General features: G+C 37.4%; 1 protein-coding gene across 3 annotated transcripts in view; it reads left to right on the top strand.

The window, feature by feature from the left end:
- The window catches only part of UBQLN1 (ubiquilin 1), a 55989-nt gene that overhangs the window by 12414 nt on the left and 25502 nt on the right, over positions 1–18073 (top strand). For all 3 annotated transcript variants that reach the window (XM_045780948.2, XM_045780946.2, XM_045780945.2), the window contains exons 2-3: positions 13890–14041; positions 16657–16772. In XM_045780948.2, coding sequence (XP_045636904.1) covers positions 13890–14041; positions 16657–16772 — 268 coding nt within the window. The remainder of the gene's footprint in view (positions 1–13889; positions 14042–16656; positions 16773–18073) is intronic.

The following is an 18073-nucleotide window of genomic DNA, read 5'->3' as shown; positions in this document are numbered from 1 at the left end:
AAGCTCCTTTTAGACCCAAAGACACCTCCAGATTTAAAGTGAGGGGATGGAAAACCATTTATCATGCTAATGGACATGAAAAGAAAGCTGGGATAGCAATCCTTATATCAGATTAGATTTTAAACCAAAGACTGTAGTAAAAGATGAGGAAAGGCACTATATCGTACTTAAAGGGTCTATCCAATAAGAAGATCTAACAATTGTAAATATTTATGCCCCTAACATGGGAGGAGCCAACTAGATAAGCCAGTTAAAACAAAATCAAAGAAACACATCACAGTAATACAATAATAGTAGGGGACTTTAACACCCTCCGCCCCTGCACTCCAGTGGACAGATCATCTAAGCAAAAGATCAACAAGGAAATAAGGGTGACACACTGGACCAGATGAACTTCACAGATATATTCAGAACATTCTATCCCAGAGCAACAGAATACATATTCTGCTCTAGTGCACATGGAACATTCTCCTGAATAGATTACATTCTGGGTCACAAATCAGGTCTTAGCCGGTACCAAAATTTGGGATCCTTCCCTGCATATTTTCGGACCATAGTGCTTTGAAACTTGAACTCAATCACAAGAGGAAAGTTGGAAAGAACTCAGATACATGGAGGCTAAAGAGCATCCTACTAAAGAATGAATGGGTCCACCAAGAAATTAAAGAAGAATTAAAAAAAAATTCATGGAAAGAAATGAAAATGAAAACACAACGGTTCAGAATCTTTGGGATGCAGCAAAGGCAGTCCTAAGAGGGAAATATATAGCAGTACAAGCCTTTCTCAAGAAACAAGAAGGTCTTAAATATACAACCTAACCTTACACCTAAGAGAGCTGGAGAAAGAACAGTAAATAAAGCAGACCAGCAGAAGAAGGGAAATAATAAAGGTCAGAGCAGAAATCAATGAAATAGAAACCGAAAGAACAGTAGAACAAATCAACAAAACTAGGAGCTGGTTCTTTGAAAGAATTAATAAGATCGATAAACCCCTGGCCAGACTTACCAAAAAGAAAAGAGAAAGGACCCAAATAAATAAAAATCATGAATGAAAGAGGAGAGATCACAACCAACACTGAAGAAATACAAACAATTATAAGAACATACTGTCAGCAATATATGCCAACAAATTAGACAATCTGAAAGAAATGGATGCATTCCTAGAAATGTATAAACTACCAAAACTGAACTAGGAGAAATAGAAAACCTGAACAGACCCATAACCAGCAAGGAAATTGAAGAAGTAATCAAAAATCTCCCAATAAACAAGAGCCCAGGGCCAGATGGCTTCCCGGGGGAGTTCTACCACACATTTAAAGAAGAAATAATACGTATTCTTCTGAAACTGTTCCAAAAAATAGAAATGGAAGGAAAACTTCCAAACTCTTTATGCAGCCAGCATTACCTTCATCCCAAAACCAGACAAAGACCCCGCCAAAAAGGAGAATGACAGACCAATATCCTTGATGAACATGGATATAAAAATTCTCACCAAAATACTAGCCAATAGAATCCAACAGTACGTTAAAAGGATTATTCACCAGAACCAAGTGGGATTTATTCCTGGGCTACAAGGTTGGTTCAATATCCGCAAGTCAATCAATGTGATACACTACATTAATAAAAGAAAGGACAAGAACCATATGATCCTCTCAATAGATGCAGAAAAAGCATTTGACAAAGTACTGCATCCTTTCTTGATTAAAACTCTTCACAGTGTAGGGATAAAGGGTACATACCTCAATATCATAAAAGCCATCTATGAAACACCCACAGCGAATACCATTCTCAATGGGGAAGAACTGAGAGCTTTTCACCTAAGGTCAGGAACACAGCGGGGATTTCTATCACCGCTGCTGCTCAACATAGTATTAGAAGTCCTAGCCTCAGCAGTCAGGCAACAAAAAGAAATAAAAGGCATCCGAATTGGCCAAGTTGTTGTCAAACTCTCACTCTTTGCAGATGATATGATAACTCTATGTGGAAAACCCGAAAGATTCCACCCCAGAACTGCTAGAACTCATACAGGAATTCAGTAAAGTGGTTGGATATAAAATCAATGCACAGAAGTCAGTTACATTTCTATACACCAACAGCGAGGCAGAAGAAAGAGAAATTAAGGAGTCGATCCCATTTACAATTGCACCCAGAACCATAAGATACCTAGGAATAAATCTAACCAAAGAGGCAAAGGATCTGTACTCAGAAAACTAATAAATAGAACACTCATGAAAGAAATTGAGGAAGACACAAAGAAATGGAAAAACGTTCCATGCTTATGGATTGGAAGAACATATATTGTTAAAATATCTATGCTACCTAGAGCAGTCTGCACATTCAGTGCAATCCCTATCAAAATACCTCAGCTTTTTTCACAGAACTGGAACAAATAATCCTAAAATTTGCATGGAACCAGAAAAGACCCTGAGTAGCCAGAGGAATGTTGAAAAAGAAAAACAAAGCTGGTGGCATCACAATTCTGGACTTCAAGCTCTATTACAAAGCTGTCATCCTCAAGACAGTATGGTATTGACACAAAAACAGACATATAGATCAGTGGAACAGAATAGAGAACCCAGAAATGGACCCACAACTCTATGGTGAACTAATCTTAGACAAAGCAGAAAAGAATATCCAATGGAAAAAAGTCTCGTCGTGTTGTGAAAATTGGACAGCCACATGCAGAAGAATGAAACTGGACCTTTTCCTTACACCATACACAAACATAGACTCAAAATGGACGGAAGACTTAAATGTGAGACAGGAATCCATCGAAATCTGTGAAGAGAACACAGGCAGCAACCTCTTCAACCTCAGCCACAGCAGCTTCTTCCTAGACACATCACCAAAGGCAAGGGAAGCAAGGGCAAAAATGAGCTATTGGGACTTGATCGAGATAAAAAGCTTTTGCCCAGCAAAGGAGACAGTCAAAACCAAAAGACAACCGACAGAATGAGAGAAGATATTTGCAGATGACATATCAGATAAAGGGCTAGTATCCAAAATCTATAAAGAACTTATCAGACTCAACAACCCAGGAACAAATAATCCAATCAAGAGACAGGCAGAAGACATGAAAAGACGTTTCTCCAAAGAAGACATCCAAATGGACAAATGAAACAGACATATGAAAAAGTGCTCAACTTGGCCTCCGGGAAATACAGATCAAACCCAGAATGAGATACTACCTCACACCAGTCAGAATGGCTAAAGTTAACAAGTGAGGAAACGACAGATGTTGGCAAGAATGTGGAGAAAGGGGAACCCTCCTACGCTGTTGGTGGGAATGCAAGCTGGTGCAGCCATTTTGGAAAACAGTGTGGAGGTTCCTCAAGACGTTGAAAATAGAGCTACCCTACGACCCAGCAATTGCATTACTGGGTATTTACCCCAAAGATACAAATGTAGTAATCCAAAGGGGCACCTGCACCTCAGTGTTTATAGCAGCAATCTCCACAACAGCCAAATTATTGAAAGAGCCCAGATGTCCATCGACAGATGAATGGATAAGGAAGGTGTGGTGTACACACACACTCACACACACACACACACACACACACACACACTGGAATATTATGCAGCCATCAGAAAATGAAATCTTGCCATTTGCAGTGACGTGGATGGAACTAGAGGGTATTATGCTAAGTGCAGTAAGTCAATCAGAGAAAGACAATTATCATATCATCTCACTGATAATGTGGTATTTGAGAAACAAGGAAGAAGATCATAGGAGAAGAGGAAAAAGTGAAACAAGATGAAACCAGAGAGGGAGATGGACCATGAGACTCTTAATCTGGGGAAACAAACTGAGGGTTGCTGGAGTGGAAGGGGGGTGGGAGGGATGGGGTGGCTGGGGGGTGGACATTGGAGAGGGTATGTGTTGTGATGAGCTCTGTGTATTGTGTAAACTATGAATCACAGACTTGTACCCCTGAAACAGATAATACATTATATGTAATAATAAAAAACCAAAAAACATAACATTGTTTACATTGATCATATTTGGATTATAGTTTTCTAAAATATAGCATATTTGGAAAAGCATATCATACCTGTTTGATATGTTATGACTAAAAGTAAGGTTATGGAGTAGCAGGCAGCTGAATGGAGTAGTTAATCCCTTGGTTTTTGCTAGTTTGTTCCAAGCTTTGGATAATTTACTCAGAATAATCACATTAGTTTTCTACAGTATTACATTAGTCTTCTGTTTGGGAGTGGTTCTCATATCTAAATATTTTGAGATTGGCTTGAAATTTAAAATTCATTTTTATAAGAACTGAATTACAGTTGGCAGTCAGATGATACAGTTTTCCTCTGTGTAGTACTAGAGTTATAGCTGACTGTCTCTAACATATGCTTTCCAACTTGGACTATGAAGTGCTTTGAACTCGTGCTTGAATTGCTTTAGGTGCCCCTGAGAACGAAGAGTTCCACCCTTGTAATCACCACCTCCTCCCATAGGTAACCACTGTTCTCACTTTGACACTATGGATTTTGCCCCTTCCTTTTTTCTTAAGTTTTATATAAATTAAATCACAGTTTATCTTCATTTGTGATTGGGTTTTGCTCTGCATTGAGGGATCCATGATGACATGTGGCTATAGTTCATTTGTTGTCGTTGTGTGTAATATCATATTACGTAAATATACCACAGTTTCTTCCGCAGTTAAAGAATAGTTGGGTTGTTTAGTTTTTGGCTAATAACAAAGAATACTGGTTTGAACTTCCTTGAACATGTCTTTTGGTGTACCTATGGACACGTAATTTGTTAGATAAAATCCCCTAAGTGGAATTGTTGGGTCAGTAGAATAAGCATCGGTTCAGCTTCTGCCTCAAAATATTTTTCGAGACTATACCAACCTATAATTCTACCTGTAATGTGTGTGGATTCCAGTTGCTCCACATCTTCTACCACACTCTGTACTCGTCTTTTAAGTTGAACCATTCTGTGAGTGTATAACTGGTTTTAATCTGAAGTTACCTATTTGATAATTAAATAATTTGGAAGAGCAGTTTTTCGTTTGTGTTTGCCATTTAGCTTTCATTTTGTGAAGTTCCTGTTTTAGTCTCTTGACCATTTTTTAATTGGGTTTTGTCTTGTATTTGTACATGTCCTGTGTAAAATCTGGATTTAAGCTCTCTCGGTTGTTGGTATTTTAGATGTTTTCTCTCTGTTGCTTATCTCTGTTAAAGATAGTTCAATTTATTGTGCCTTTTTTGTTTGAAGATTTTATTTATTTGAGAGAGCATGTGCGAGTGTGCCTGTGACCACAAGGTGGGGAGGGGCAGACTGAGAGGAACAAGCAGACTCCCCACTGAGCAGGGAGCCCAGTGCGGGGCACGTTCCCAGGAACCCGAAATCATGACCTGACGGAAGGTAGATGCTTAACTGAGCCACCCAGGTGCCCTTATTGTACCTTTTTTTTTTTTTTTTTTAAATGGTTACATCTTTTTGTGTCCCATTTAGGATATCTTCTCCAGTTGTACAGAATTTTATTGATTTCTCTTTTTGGTACTGTTTCATTGCATGGTAGTGTTTAATTTGCATGTGGTCATAGTACATGCTTGGTAAGATTTTCACTGGAAATATATTGACTTGCTTTATGGGACAGCATATGGTCTAATTTTATAAATGTACTTAAAATGTTTATTCTGCAGTTGTTGGGTGCAGTTTTCTATACATTCCAGTTAGGGCATTTGTTAATTATGTTCAAGTCTTGTGTGTGTGTGTGTGTGTGTGTACTTTTGGGGGGGGCTGTTTTATTCTATCAGGTATGTAGGTAAATGTGTTGAAATCTTACTGTACGTTTGGATTTGTCTTTTGTGGCTGTGTTTAGTTTTTGTTTTATGTATTTTGAAGCTTTTATTATGTGCGTATACTTTTAAGTTTTATCTTGTGAATTTAATGCTTAGAACATTGAAATGTCCTAGTTGCTTTTGTGTTAAAGTCTGTTTTGTTGATTAGAATAGACTCACTCACTTTCTTTGGTTACACCCATTCTTTTTATTTTCAACTTTTCTTTTTCTTTACAGTTTAGGAGTATCATTTTTAAGCACCATGAAGTTGAGTTTTTAAATCCAGTCTGGTTGTCTTTGTCTTTTTAACATATAGTCTGTTGTGTAATTGCTGCTAAATTTGGTTTATATTTACCATCATACTATTTGATTTTTTCTTTACAGTTTAGGAATATCATTTTTAAGCACCATGAAGTTGAGTTTTTAAATCCAGTTTGGTTGTCTTTGTTTTTTTAACATATAGTCTGTTGTGTAATTGCTGCTAAATTTAGTTTATATTTACCATTATACTATTTGATTTTTGTACTGCCTTTTCTGTTCTAGATTATTTTGTATTACTTCAGTTATCCCCTTTATTAGGTTGGTAGATCTATGCTGTTTTTACTATTCTTTTAGTAGTAAATTAATAAATATTTGTACTTCTTCCCAGTTAGTTCAAGGACCTTAGAATAGTTGAACTCCCATGTACCTGCCTCTGGACTAGATTTTCTTTCATATAACACAGGCATTAATTTTAATACTTTATACAGTCAATTTCCATTTTGATTTACCCATGTATATATCTTTCCATTTTTTATTCCTTAATTTAGGATCATTTTCTTCTGTCTGAGGAACACATTAACATTTCCTATACTTTATATATGCCAGGTAACAAAATCTGTTTTTGTATGTCTGAAAATGTTTCATTTTGAGGGATTTTTTTTACCGTATGTAAATTTTAGGCCACTTATTCCCTCCTTTAAATTTTTTCTTGTTTTTTTTTTTTTTAATGGGTGATTTCAAGTAAACAGGGAGTAGATGTAATAAGTTAAACCGTCAGGAATCCTGTACCCAGTTTTGACAGCTAATCTTGAAGCCAGTCTTGTTTCAGATATACTTTCCCTTAAGGTGCCTCCCACTTTCTCATCATTTTTTTTTAAGACTTTATTTATTAAAGAGAAGAGAGAGAGAGAGAGAAAGAGCACAATCAGGGGGAGGGGCCAAGGGAAAGGAAAAAGCAGGCTCTATATGGGGCTCGATCCCAGGACCCTGGGATCATGACCTGAACTGAAGGCAGATGCCTAACCAGCTGAGCCTCACAGGTGCCCCACCCTTCCTCCTCATTTTGATGCATCTCTCATGCATTATATCATTTCATCCCTTAGTATTTCAGCATGTTATCTCTGAAAAATAAGGACCTTTTTAAAAAACAATACATTATCCTGCCTTTGTAGCAAATAATTCTTTAATTTCATCAGTTCAAAATTTCCCTGTTATCTCAAAATGATTTTTTAGCATAATGTTGTATGAATTTATCTTTTTGTTTCCAAAAAAGACTTGTATTTTTTTTTTTTTAGAGCAGTTTTAGGTTCACACAAAATGAGTGGAGAGTACAAAGTTTGCATATGCCCTGCTCCACATCCTCCCACCTCCCATACCATCAACATCCCACCCCGTTGCAGTACACTTGTTACAATTGCTGGACATCATCACCTAAAATCCATAATCTAAGATTCACTCTTTTTCACTTTTTTAAAGATTTTTAAAATTTATTTGAGAGGTAGCCTGAGCGGGAGGAGGGGCAGAGGGAGAGGGACAAGCAGACTCTCTGCTGACTCTGGGATCATGAGCAATGAATGAGAGTTCCCGTTCCACATCCTTGCTGGCACCTAGTGTTGTATTTTGGATTTGGACATTCTATCTAATAAGAGCGTAGTATGATCGCCTAGCTGTATTTTTTAGTTCCCTGATGACATGTGGAGCATCTTTTCATGTGCGTGTTTGCATTTTTGTATCATTTTTGGTGAGGTGTCTGTTAAAGTCTTCTGCCCATCTTTAAAATCAGGTTGTTTAATTGGTTGTTAACTGTTAAGTTTTAGTTCTTCGTATATATTTTTTTAAAGATTTTATTTAAGAGAGAGAGGGGGGAGGGAGAGAGTGCTTGCGCACAAGCAGGGGAGAGGGGTAGAGGGGGAGGGAGAAGCAGACTCCTCTCTGAGCAGGGAGCTGGACCTGGGGCTCAATCCCAGAACCCAGAGATCATGACCTGAGCCGAAGGCAGATACTTAACTGACTGAGCCACCCAGGCGCCCCAGTTCTTCGTTTATTTTGGATAATAGTTCCTTATCAGATGTGTCTTTTGCAAATATTTTCACTCAGTCTAGCTTGTTTTTGATTTGCTTAAAAAAATTAATTTTTGAAGTGGAATGCAGATAAGGCTCATACATTGCAAGTGACTAATAAGTTTCTTGATTCTTTTTTTTTTTTTTTCTTTTCCAGTATCTATGCCTCTATTTCTTGTTGCATTGACTGGGACTTTGAATACCATGTTGAGTAGAGTGGTGATGGTGGTGTGTGTGTGTGGGGGGGGTGGTGGGTATCCTTGCTTTTTGTTCCTGATCTTAGTGGGAAAGCATTCACCATTAAGTATGATGCACATATTTTCCTTGATGCACTTCATCAGGTCTAAGTAGTTCCCTTTTATTCCTAATTTGCTGAGACTTTCATCATGAATGAATTTTGTCGCATGCTTTTTTACTATTGACTTAAAAGATTGTGTGGTTTTTCTTCTTTTGTCTGTTGTATAAATTACATTAATTTTCAATTGTTGACTTAGCCTCTTGTTTCTCCGTATAATGCTGAATTTCATTTGCTAGTATTTTGTGGAGGATTTCTACATCTGTGTTCCTGAGGGATATTAGTCTATAGTTTTCTTGTACTTTGTTTTCTTGCTTTGGTTATCGGGGTAGTATTGTCCTCATGAAATGAGTTGTGAATTGTTCCCACTTGTATTTCAAGAGATTGAATGAGTTCTGGTAGCTTGACTCTTTCAAGAAATTGGTTTGTTTCATCAAAGTTGTCGTCACATTCAACAAAGTTGTGTGGAGGGTCCCTTATCCTTTTACTGTTCATGAAGTCTGTAGTCGTTCCCTTCTGTTGTTCCTAATGTTAATTTATGTCTTGCTGTTTTTTCTTGGTCAGTCTACCTACAGGTTCATCAGTTTTACTGATATTTTAAAATATTTTTCTCTTGTTCTGTGTTTATTTTGTTGATTTCTGCTTTCTTTTATATTAATTCCTTATTTATGTTTCATTTGCTCCTTGAGTTTCTGAAGGTTAAAACAAATTATAGATTCGTGATCTTTCATAAATATAAGCCTTTCGTACTATAAATTTCCCTAGGCATTGCTTTAGCCGAATCTCTCAAATTTTGACATACTGTACCTTCACTTTCATTTAGTTGGAAGTACTTTCTTTCTAATTTCTATTCAGGACTTCCTTTTTTGACCCATGAATTATTTAGAAGTATTTTGCTTAACCTGGAGATTTTCGTGATACCTTCTGTTACTGATTTTTAGTGTAATTCCAATATTGTCAGGGAATATATTTACCTGATTTCAATTATTTTAAATTTCCAAGGTTTTTCTGTTACCCAGTTTATGTTCTGTCTTGGTGAGTGTTCTATGTGTACTTAAAAAGTTTCATTTTCAGGGTGCCTGGGTGGCTGAGTTGGTTAAGCATCTGACTCTTGATCTCAGCTCAGGTCTTGATTTCAGCGTCATGAGTTCAAGCCCTGCCTTGGGCTCCATGCTGGGTGTGGAGCTACTTTAAAAAAAAGTTACATTTTCATCTGCAGGTTCTTCTCTGCTTTTTCCTCCTTAGCAACTTGTTTGTTGAGGACTTTGTGTGTGTGTGTGTGGGGGGTTGTATTCTTTTGATGACATTTAATATGTTTTTTTATCATCTTCATTTTTTGGGAGCATTTGTTGTTATACCTCGAGCAGGCGGTGGTCCTTAAATTTTAGTGTGCATCGGAATTACCTGCGAGGCTTGTTAAACCATAGATTGCTGGGCCCCATCCCTGGGGTTTCTGATTTGATTGGGATGGGGACTAAGAATTTGCATTTCTACCAGGTTCGCTTAGTGATGGTGAATGCTGCTCATCTGGGGACAGTACTTTGAGAAGTACAGCTCTAGGACAGTTTTGCAACCTTGTCATTACCGACACTTGGAATTAGATAGTTCTTTGTTGTCGGGACTATCCTGTGTGTTGTAGGAGGTACAGCAGCATGTCTGGTCTCTACCTACCAGATGACAGTGGTTGTGACAGCAGAAATGTCTTCAGACTTTGCCAGATGCTTCCCAGGGTGGATGGAGGCACCAACCCCCATTGGATACCACTGCTCTTGGGTGCCTGGGGTACATCCATTTCTTTAAATATTTCTCTTTTAGGATAGTTAGATTCTCCTTGGAGACACTATATTATAGTCTTCCTGCCCGATGATGAAGGCCCTCTGCCAGCGTTCTGTTCGATAGATGGGAGTGAAGGGGGAAAAGGCTCAGCACCTTGTATGTCTGTGTTTACTTAATTTTCCTCATTTTAGTATTAAACTCTTGCTTTCATTGTGCCTTGTGTGCTCTTTAGTCCAGAGACTCTTTGTTTCCTTTCCAGAGAAGAAAAGATCCTCTAGTCATTTGTCGGGTTTGAGGAGGGGCAATTGTTTGCTTAGTGTGAAGTGAGGCTGTGTCTGCTTCTGAGACCTGTAAGTAGTCCTCCTTGTTCTAGTCCTTAGGCATCTCTCAACTCATGACCCCCTGCCCTCAGCTTTATAGTACTGAGTCTTCTGGGAATTCTGTAGATTCTGGGAACTGAATTAACTATTAGCTTTCTGCATTGCTAGTGTAGGATTTAGTTCTCTTGGGTCTGCTAAATTTATTGATCGGGTGTCCATCCGATGTCCAGCTTTAAAATTTTAAATTTTGTTCCATTTGAGACTAAAAGGTCTCAGTTTGTTCTATCATCTCTCTTTGCTAATCCGATCTCTGAAAGAGATTTGTTATCTGGAATATATAAAGAATTTTTGAGGGGTGCCTGGCTCGCTCAGTCAGAAGAGCATGTGACTCTTCATCTTGGGGTTGTGAGTTTGAGCCCCACATTGGGTGTAAGAGATTAAATAAAACTTAAAAAATTTTTGTAACTCAATAATAAAAAGACAAACCAATATAAGGGCAAAGAATCTGAATAAATAGTTCTCCAAAGAAGATATGTAAATAAGCACGTGAACAGATATTCAATGTCATTAGCTATCAGGGAAATGCAAATCAAAACCACTAGGATGGCTGTAATTAAAAAGTTGGATAATAAATATTGGTGAGGATGTGGAGAGATTGGAACCCTTATATACTGCTGATGGGAATGTACAATGGTACAGGTACTTAGGATAACACTTCTGTGGTTCCTCAAATGGTTAAGTGAAGGGGTACATATGACCCAGTAATTCTACATCTAGATATATACCAAAGAGAAATGAAAACCTGTGTCCACACTGCAACTTGTGTATGAATGTTTATAGCAGCATTATTTATGAGTCCAAAGGTGGAAACAACCCAGATGTCCGTCAGTTGTTGAATGGCCAAACAAAATGTTGTATATCCATGCAATGGAATAGTATTTGGCCATAAAAAGTAAGAAAGTACGGATACATGCTACAACATGGGTGAACCTTGAAAACATTATGGTAAGTAAAAGAAGCCAGTTACAAAGACCGCATATTAAATAGCTGCATTTTTGTGAAATGTCAAGCATAGGTAAATCTGTAGAGATAGAAAGTAGATTAGTGGGTTCTTAAGGGTTGCAGTGATGGGGGAATAGGAAGGTAATAGCTAAAGGGTGTTATTAGTTTCTTTTAGAGAAGATGAAAATGTTCTAAAATTGTGGTGTCAATTGCACATACCTGTGTATATAGTGAAAACCATTGAACTGTATGCCTTAAGTGGGCAAATTGTATGGTATGTTAGACCTCCATAAAGCATTAAAAAATCCTTTACTATTTTAGTGGGAATGTAACAGGATATAAGAGTAGATGTGTTTCTTTAGTCTGGCATTTTACTTTCAAATCTTAAAATATGCTAAAATGCCATATAATCATGGGTTAGATAAATCAGTTATTTCGGAATGACATATGAGGGGTATTAAAGATTCTGAAAATGTTTTCTTTATGGTTAGGAAACACATTTAGATTTAAATTAATCTCATTTTACATATGAAATAGATTATAGTTTATCTGGGTGGATTGGTCCTTGAAGTCAGACTTACATGTGAATCTTAACCTGGGAGTTTATTAGCATGTCACTGAGAGGGACATATTGAACCTGTCTTTGTTTCTGTATCTGAAATAGGATTAAAACCCATCTACCTCAGGGTTATTGAGGATTAAAAGGGCTGGGTAGCTACAGTTTATTGACCACCACCAATGTGCTTGGTGCTTGCATTTTACATACATCTCATTCAGTCCTTAGAAAACCATGTGTTCTGGGCACCTGCGTGGCTCAGTCAGTTCATCATCTGCCTTTGGCTCAGGTCATGATCTCAGGGTTGTGGAATCAAGTCCCGAGTTGGGCTCCCTGCTCGGCAGGGAGTCTGCTTCTCCCTCTGCCTCTCCTCTGATCGTGTTTGCTCGCTCTCTCAAATAAATAAATAAAATATTTTAAAAAAAGAAAGTAGAAAAAAAGAAAACCATGTATTCTGCTCATTACATTGTTACTATTTCTATAGCTACCAAAGGGAGAAATGACATGTCAGTAATAGAATAGTTCAATTATTGATTGGCCTCTCTCTATAGGATATTATCAAATGGTGTTTTACAAAGAGTTTATAGTTATCTGGAAATTGTTATCTTAGATAAAAAGGTGATATGTTTTCAGATAAGGAAGGAGAGCTCAGATGGAAAAGCTCCAGAATATTTACTGCAGCATAATTTTGCATTACCTTTATGATTAAAAAACAACGGTTGCTTACGCTGAGTGTTGTAACTTGATTATGGAAAATTTTCATTCATATGCAAAGGTAGAGTGTGATGAACTTTCATGCACTTCTCATTTTCAACAGTGATTGACATATAGCCTGTCTTATTTTATTTATATCCCTCTACACTTCGCTTTCCTGCCTTCTGCAAGATTTTATAAAATCTCAGATATTATTTAATGTGTCTTCCTACTTACTATGACAACCAGACATACCCCCTTCTATTTCCAAAACATTCCCTTGGTGATAGCGCCTTCATCTGTTGATACCCATTTGTGTAGAGCATTGGGGGAGAGTGGTTTAAGGTGTGATTCTTTTCTGAATTTGGAGTAATTCTCTGAGGTAGTCTGTTAACGTAGATTCTTTGGTCGACTCTGAAATTTCCTGATTTGGAGGGTGGAGCAAAGCCTAAGCCTACAGATGATTGTGATAAAGATGATAAAACACTGATCTGACATAGAATAAATAAGGCTTTTTGTTTGTTTGTTTATAGTATGAAGATCTTTTCTGTTTTTGCATGTTATTCTTGTCCCTGGAAAGTCTTTCTTCAGGTTTTCTTGGCTACTTCCTAATCTTTCTTTAGTTTTCATTGGAAAGCTTTCTTTAGTTGCCCTCGTGCTTCCTGCCTAGTACTTCTTGTTAATGAATGTTGAATGAAAAAGGTGGGGAGGAAAGTAAGTGTAATAGGCCGAGAATAGGAGCTTGGCTGCATATGTATTATCTAGAATGGAGCAGGGCTGGAGATGGAAAGCTGAGGCATAGATTATTGTAAACTTGGTAACAGCTGTGTGTGGCTTTTAGCACCATTGATACAAAAAGAACAAGGATATTGGGAAGAAGTGAGTTGTCAGGCCTTAGCAGAAAGTTGAATATAGGACATGTGTACTTATAATAAAATCTTAGTGTTGGAGATGAGTGAAATGTGAATACTCATTTCCCACTATGTTTAAGATGCTGAAAAAGAAAAGATGTATCTTTATATTGTTTGAATTGTTGCAATATCTGTAGTAGGGGCCTTTTTGAAGTACTAGTAGAAACCAGGTGGTGTTATGCAACACCTGTAATAATTATTTTATTGTTATCTTCTTTAGTTCAAGGAAGAAATCTCTAAACGTTTCAAATCACATACTGACCAACTTGTGTTGATATTTGCTGGAAAAATTTTAAAAGATCAAGATACTTTGAGTCAGCATGGAATTCATGATGGACTTACTGTTCACCTTGTCATCAAAACACAAAACAGGTATGGTTTTAGAAGACCTAGAGCTTTAAACTGAATAAATGCTTATGTAGTTAACTGTTGAATAATTCAGGTGTTAGGGGCACTAATCCCCATGTAGTCAAAAATCTGAGTATACCTTTTGACTCCCCCAAAACTTAACTACTCTAGCCTACTGTTGATTGCTGGTAATGTAAAGAGTTGGTTAACACATATTTTGTATGTGTATTAGATACTGTTTTCATGCTATAAGCTAGAGAAAAATGTTACTAAGAAAATCATAAGGAAAATACATTTATAGTACTGTTCCGTCTTTATTGAAAAAAATCCAAGTATAATTGGACCTTTGTAGTTCAAACCTGTGTTGTTCAAGAGTCAACTGTATTTCTTTTAAAAAAAATAACCAGTCTTGGGGCGCTTGGGTGGCTCAGTTGGTTAAGTGTCTGCCTTCTGCTCAGGTCATGATCTCATGGTTGTGGGATTGAGCACCCCACCCCCACCCCCGTGGGGCTTCCTCACTCAATGGGGAGTCTGCTTCTCCCTCTCCCTTTGCCCCTTCCCCTGTATGTGCTTGGATGCGCGCTCATGCGCGCTCTCTTTCTAGCTCTCTCAAATAAATAAAATCTCTAAAAAAAAATAAATAACCAGTCTTGGTTTTACATGGCTTTCTCTGCCATTAATATTTACATGTATTAAAATTCATTTATTTGTTGTTGATAAGTTAAAAAACAAACAAATGTGATTCAGTAATGGTGACGCTTACACATTTGATATTTTAGGGAGTTCATCAGGATTAAGTCATATTTCTAAATTAAGTCATAATTCTAAGTTATTTGAATTATAGAATAAGCAAATTAATATGTTTTTAGCTGTGCTTTTTGTTTTAGGGAGATTTTTGGACAAGATCAAGGGTATCTCATCTCCTTGGCAAACCACAAATGAGCAGCCATATTTCATTATCAATTTTTTAAAAGATTTTATTTATTTGAGAGAGAGAGCACAAGTGGTGTGGGGCAGAGGTAGAGGAAGAAGCAGGTTCCCCACTGAACAGGGAGCCAGATGCAGGGCTCGATCCCAGAACCCTGGGATCATGACCTGAGCCGAAGGCAGATGCTTAACTGACTGAGCCACCCAGGTGCCCCTCATTATCAATTTTTAAGAGACATCTTTATATTGTGTATCACTAATAAAAAATACTGCCACACTGTTTTCTTTTCACTTGAAATTTTTATTTTATATTTAGTAGAAGACCTCCTTTAGACTTCTTTTTTGGATGTAGTATTTTATCATAGAACTTTTTGTATGTATGCATACATTCAAAGAAAATATACATGAAATAAATTGGTTAACGTCTTCCTAACAGTACTTGACATTGAGTGATTCTTTTGAACTACGTTTTGACTTCATCATAAGTATTCGTGTTTTTGCATATGTGATGAAGCTCTACTGTTGAGTTTGTGGTGCGGCATCTTGTAGAAGATTGCTACAGTGTTTTCTCCAGGAGTTTCTTCCAAGGCACTGACACCCATTCTGCAAAGTTTTATGCTGGTTTTCCCCCAGTGGCAAATAGTTGCTTCCCTGATACAAAATTCATTCCTTCTGTTCTGTTTCTATGCTTTTCTGTATACACAGTAACTTTATAGTACCAATTAATGGTGAAATCTTCCTGAAGACATTTAAAAAATATATTTTATTTATTTATTAGAGAGAGAGAAGGGAGAACATGAGTGGGGCAGGGGAAGAGGCGCAGAGGGAGAGGCAGAAGCAGACTCCCCGCTGAGCAGGGAGCCCGATGAGGGACTTGATCCCAGGACCCTGGGATCATGACCTGAGCCGAAGGCAGATGCTTAACTGACTGAGTCACCCAGGCACCCCTCCTGAAGATATTTTATGTGCTCTTAAACACAGCGTGTCTGGTATAATCACTTACTTGAAGTCTTACAGAATACATATGCATAGGCATGACAGTTGATGCCTGGTTGTCACCAATTGTAAGACACATCTTGATTTCAGAAATGTTATAATGAAAAAAATACACATCTTAGAATCACAGAAAGAAGCAGTGAGTGAGACTCAGAACTCTTAACTGGTATCAGATGGAAGGGGTTTCCAATAAAGTGTCTCTATTTTTTTTTAACTAAAGATAATATTAAGTAATTAAAACAATACAAGTTATTACTGGTATTGATTTCTTAGCCTGCTTTTGGTGACTTTTTTAATTTTTTACTTTTAACAATTTCAAAAGGCTGAGTAGAACTTCCCCCCTCAATCCTCAAGAACGTAGAAGGGGGTAAATAAAAAATTGCTTAAATAGTCAGGCTTTGTGGGTGTGACTAGTCATTGTTTTCTCTTCTGTGGGGTGACCTGTCTCTCCATTGTCTTACATTATCATTGTGATTGAAAGTAATGAAATATTTATGGAGGGGGGCAGTTGAAGTATAGCTTAACTTGTATAGGGGTTTGCTATGCTTCTTCATATTTATGTTCTTAATGCTTAGTTATCTCCGGGTATTTACCTTATGACAATTTGAGTTGGTCTGAAAACTTACACTTTGATTTCTGAGAATTCTGGAATTTCAGAGGTTCTTTTAAAAATAATTAGTTCTCTGTTTACACCATGATATGGTTATTTTTCCTAGGCCTCAGGATCATTCAGCTCAGCAAACGAGTACCAGTGGAAGCAACGTTACCACATCATCGGCTCCTAGTACTAACTCCACATCGGGTTCTGCCACCAGCAACCCTTTTGGTTTAGGTAAGTGTCTTTAGTTATTTTACAGGGATAGGAAAAAAAACCTCCTTTTCACCCAGGGTGGTTTTGGATAAAATGATAGATTTAAACATTAAATCACTTCCACAACAACAACAATTACTTCTGTAACTGACTTCTTTAATTGTAGGTATTAATGAAGTAGTTGGGAATATAGATGTGCTTGGTCAGCTTACATTTACATTTAATAAGTGATAAATTCACGGCACTTATTTTGTTTTTAAATAATGAGAGAGATGTAGCATGTGTGTATCTGATCTGACTTACCACATCATTGAATCTGAGGAAGATTAGGAAATTGTTGTTCATAAGCTAAGCTAACCCCCTGAATGTAATTTTCTGATTCGTAAAATGAAGGACTCAGACTTCATTAGTGTCTTGAACACATAGCGGAGGGCTGGGGCCTAGGAGCAAGTCCGTTGGCTTAGGAGCTCCTGCATCAGCCCAAACCACTTTTCTTCTATCAGTTTTATGCTGAGGTTCTGTGGAAGGCTTTGTTGGGGTAAGAGTATTCTGAAACTAACGGACACTGAACTAGGTGTAGATAAATGGTTCGGTGTGCTTCTTTCAGTTCTTAAGTGGTATAATAGTACTTTGAAAAGACATTTTAAAAAATATGTACAGTTTTCACATATCAAGGATCATACCTTTCCTTCCTTCCAGAAAAAGTTTTTTAGTAATTTAGTTCTACTGTGCCAACTATGTTGGAAACCTCTTAGGGCATGGCAGCGATTCACATTTTCTTTTCTTTCTTTCTTTCTTTCTTTCTTTTTTTTTTTTTAAACCTTCACATTTTTGCTGCTCTTGTTTTCTAGAATGAGCCTAGTGTAAATGTGTCTCTTTTGGCAAGTTTTAGATGGCAGAATTACTGGCATGAACAATCCAGAGGGATTAGAATGAAGTGATTTAATGTTCAGAGTCATGGAAGGTATTGTCGAAGTAAATCTCTTCCCTCTTCCCTCATTTTATAGGCAAAGAAATTGAAGCCCAGACAAGCTTTTAGTTAATTTGTCTGAGGCCATACATCTCTCCATTTCCTTCATTTCCAGTCTCATTTCTATCCCCTCCTATCTCATTTGCTTTTCTTCATCATTTATTCCATTTACCCTATATAATTAGGTTTGCTTTTTGGTGCCTCTTCTCGCGAAGGCCTGTCCCATGTATAAAAGCTATGGAATCCCACCACCCCCCTTTCCTTTGCTTCTCTTCTTAGCTGTCTTTGGAAAGAGCATTTTCCTTTTTCTGTCTGTATTTCCCGTTCACTAAGTTTGCTGTGCTCTGTTTTT

This window comes from Ursus americanus, chromosome 34 (assembly GCF_024610735.1).
Source record: "Ursus americanus isolate L20-20 chromosome 34, mUrsAme1.1.p, whole genome shotgun sequence".
Taxonomy (NCBI): Eukaryota; Metazoa; Chordata; class Mammalia; order Carnivora; family Ursidae; genus Ursus; species Ursus americanus.
Note: the sequence above shows the minus strand (reverse complement) of the source record. Positions and strands in the feature narration are given on the sequence as shown.